Source organism: Loa loa (genome assembly GCF_000183805.2).
Source record: "Loa loa unplaced genomic scaffold supercont3.725, whole genome shotgun sequence".
Lineage (NCBI taxonomy): Eukaryota > Metazoa > Nematoda > Chromadorea > Rhabditida > Onchocercidae > Loa > Loa loa.
The window spans coordinates 11883-16310 of NW_018108905.1; the positions used below are offsets into that span (position 1 = coordinate 11883).

General features: G+C 21.6%; 1 protein-coding gene across 1 annotated transcript; it reads right to left on the reverse strand.

The window, feature by feature from the left end:
* Positions 1-789: 789 nt before the first annotated feature.
* LOAG_18945 (hypothetical protein) lies at positions 790-996 on the reverse strand (the record flags this gene model as incomplete). Its single annotated transcript, XM_020451607.1, has 1 exon — positions 790-996. One exon carries the CDS (start codon positions 994-996, stop codon positions 790-792), a length of 207 nt encoding a protein of 68 aa, XP_020304596.1.
* Between the last annotated feature and the right edge of the window lie 3432 nt (positions 997-4428).

Consider the following 4428-nt stretch of genomic DNA (forward strand, 5'->3'; position numbering starts at 1 on the left):
ATTATTATTATCATCTATCCTATTGTGCTAATTAAAAATTATTTTTGTATCATAAATATTTACTATTGGATGACAATGAAATTTTAATTGATAAATTTACGAATAAATGATAAAAATAATTCTATTAAAGTACAAATAATAAAGAAAAAAAAAAAGGAAAACAAAGAATTTATATTTTGCATAAAATGTATATTTTTAAAATTGTCGCTAGATGTGACAACAAATGCAATCATTTTCAATCGACTAAAGGTTACTGAGCACAAAATTGCTACCATATAGCACTGCATTTTTGACATCATATAACAATCTTATAATCCTTGTTAAAATTTTAATTTTACAAATGTCACTTTTTTTTTCCTTGACTAAATTCATATATAAAATTATGACAATGTTTAGTTTTAATTTATAATTGCTATCTTTTCTTATTTAAAAAATTTATCAAACATTATTGCTAACATTCAATTCAATGAATGATTAAAATTGATAAAATTTTCAACACTTCCAGCAAATATCACACCACATACACTATAGCTTTTAAATAATGATGCAAAAAAAAAAGAAAGAACGAATGAAAAGATGTTTAATTTTGAATCATAAAATGATACAAAAAGAAACAAATAAGATTTTTACTTGATCCGTAAAATTTTTGCTCAAAAAAAAAATTCTAACCTGATCCATAAAAATAGCAAAAAAAAAAAAATGAAAAGATTTTAAAGTTGATCCGTAAAAATAGCAGCAAAGAAAAATTACCCTGATTAATATAAAATAGCACAAAGAAATGGCAAGATTTTAATCCGGCCCGTAAAATAATGTAAAAATTTTAACCTGATCCGTAAAATAATGAGGGGGAAAAAAAAAGAAGAAATTATAACCTGAAGAACCACATGCTGTTGATGCTGTTTTAGTTGCTGCTGTTGGTGAAGTTGAAATATCATTCATTAATTTACATGTACGACGAATATTTTGACCTGATCGTGTTGCAGCTATCGGCGGCATTTATATTCTGCAAAAAGTATATTATCAAATTTAAAAAAAAAAAAAACCAAGGTACAAATTGATTACATTCTTAGTTTCTTTTTTTTTGCATTATTTAAACTTAAAGTAATATTATTTTAATTTAATTACTTATGATTAAAAGTAAGGAAAAAATCGATCAGAAAAAAAAAGCTTTAGGATAAGTTTATATGACTTTTAGTACCTAAATTTATCAAATAATTATAAAATCAAATCTATTTTTAACTATCCAGCTTTTTTTTTTCCACTAATTTTTTAAAATTCTTTATATCTTCCTCCTTATCTGAGTGTTTTTCCTCTTTTATTTGTTTTAATTAATTTCGAAAATTACCAATAATAATTTATCTAAGAGGAAAAAAAATCAATTTTATTATCATTATTACCATTTCATGGATAATTTTAGGGTTAAATTGTAATTTTAGTCTATTTATCAAATAATTACAAATAATTATCACATCAACTTTTTAATTATTTGATTTCTTTTTCCCGAATAAAGGGAACATCACCCTTCTCTTTATTTGAGTTTTGTTTTTTTTTTTCTCCAAGTAACTTCAAAAATTAATGTTTATTTTAATTAAAAATCAACACTAATATTGACAATAACTTTTTAATTAAATAATAACTTATCCTAGGGACCTGAATTATTCATTTAAGAAATCTATCAAATGATAATTCAGTTGAAATGATCAATTTATCGATTAAATGATTAAAATTTAAAAAAAAAAAAGGAAGGAGTAATTATTCCTATTAACATTACTTTTAATATTATTTTCAATCTTTCTAAACTTTTTAACAAACCTCGAATAAAATGATGTAAATAATATTCTAATATTACATATGCCAATTTATATGAAATCATCGAATACTTTATCAATCTTTTCTCATAACAATCAAAATAAGAATATCAAAAAAAAAAAAATTAAAAAAAAAAGAAAAAATTAAAAATTCCATTCTAACTTTTCTCTGTTATTTACTATTCCTTAAAATTTATTTATAATTTTAATACTTTACTTTTTTTAAAACAAATTTTTCAACAATACAATAAACAATTTTGTAAAAATATTCCCTTTTGATTGAAAATATATTAAAATGTTACATTACAAAATTTTCAAAATTTCATTTTTCCAGTTTTATTTTCAATGATATTGAAATGGTTGAAGAAAAGAATGAAGCGCAATAAGGATAAGAAATTTGTTTGTTTTTCTTTTGTTTTAAAATGAAAATAACAAATTGCTATATCAAACATTCCCTATCCTCTATGCATGATTTAAAATTTAAAATCGATAATTGATCAATTAATTAATCAAAAATCATTTCGTCTTAACTATCCTCGCTACAAGACATTTATATAATAATTATACAAAAAAAAAGAAAAAGAAAAAAAAACTTTTCCATCTCCCCTAAGCATTATTTAAATATTTCAATTATTTCCTCTATATATGATAAAAATTAAAAATTATTAATCGATCAGCTGATCAAATCAATCAATCAATAAACATTTTATCGTGATTATCCACCTCTCTATAGGATTTATATCATTAAACAAAAAGAAAAAAAAATCCATCTTTCTCATTATTGTTAATTTGTTGTTATTGATTATGATCAAATTAATCGATTATTAATTTTAAATTTTAATTATATTTTGTTGCTATTGATTATGACCAAATTAATCGATTATTAATTTTAAATTTTAATTATATTCCTTTTTTTTTGTTATTTTCAAATATTTGAAAAAATTTCGTGAATTGTTAAAATAGAAGAGAAGTTACATTACAACAAAAACATATATCATTTTATCAACGAGTAGTTTGAAAATTTCCAATGTAAAAATGAAACAAGGCGCAAAAAAAAGAAAAAGCGCAAAAAAAAAGAAGAAAGAACCTGAAAAAGATGGAAAAAGGGAATGGAAAGAAAGACATTTAACATTTTTATTCTTAACTCTAATTAATTTTGCTTAACATTTATACTTCATTTGTAATGAAATCATCAGAAATGAACAAAAAAAAAAAAAAAAAACGAAAGAAGAGAGAGAGAGAGGAAGAAAGAAAGAAACGATGAAATTAATGTTTTCTTCCAAATTCCTGCTTTTTGAATTCACTTAGCAACAACAAAATTAAAATTAATTAGAATACAAATTTAATTGATTAGCGATATGATTGAAATGGAAAAATTGAAAATTTCTTTTTCAACTAACAAATAAATTCCAATTTAAATAAAAAAATATTATAATTCATTATGGAATTTTAATTCATTTCATTTCCTTTGTTTTTTTTTTCCCTCACTCTCTCTCTTTCTCATTTATAATCCCAAAAATTCATTCTCAAATTAATGGATGGAAAAGAGATAAATGAAAATTAACAAAATTTTTTCCTTTTTTTTTTCCACCCTTCTCATCATCCTTTCTCTTTTATCTCCTTCTCCATTTACGAGTAATACCTATTTTATATTTCTTATATCAAATATCATTTCTATTTCCATTTCCATTTCCACATATGTTATTAACCATTAATATAAAAGGAAAAATTAACAAATTACAAAACATTCTTCATCACAACTTTCCTTATAAATACTACATTAAAAAATATATTACATTTACTATTTCCTGCCTATAATCTGTAATGAAAAAAGAAAATTTAAAAAATTTAAATTCCTTTTTTCAGAATTTAATCAATGCCTTTTTTTTTTAGAGCAACAAATTAATTTTAATTATCAATTAATCAAAGGAAAAGAAATAAAAAAAAGCGAAAAAAAAAAAACTTTTAATATTTTACATTCTTATTACACCTAAAGAAATACGTCAATAATTGCTTACGGGGAAAAAAAAAAATATTCACCAGTAAATCGAGAGAGGGAAAAAAGTTTTTGTTTTTTTTTTTCTCTCTCTCCCTCTCTTTCTTTCTCCCTCTCTTTTTTTTTCATTCCCTGATATAAATGCAAAAATGAAAATGTTGGAACAAACAGGAAAGCTTTCGTCCTTTCATATACTTTCTTTTTTTTTTACTTTTGATTATTTGCGCCCGTAGTTTGTAATGAAAAATTTTTCTTCCATTAACCTTTGAACGATCTTTTTTTTTTTTTTCTAAACATATCAAAATATGATTCAATATATGTTTTCTTTTTTTATTTAAATATTTAATTCAAAAATGTCATCGTATTTCAACAAATTTTCTTTTTTTTAAATTTTTATTACTACAAAAAAAAAAAAGAAAAATTATTCGAATAAAACTATGAAAATAATTATACATACCTTTTTTTTTTTTTATTTTATAAAATTAGAGGGAAGAAAAAAAAAAGAGATGAAAAATAATGAATACTTATATTAATTAGAGTATTTTAATTATAAATACAGATTGTTTCTGATAATTGATACCCATATACTATAAAATTATTTACAAAAATTTTAAAAAAGTAAGA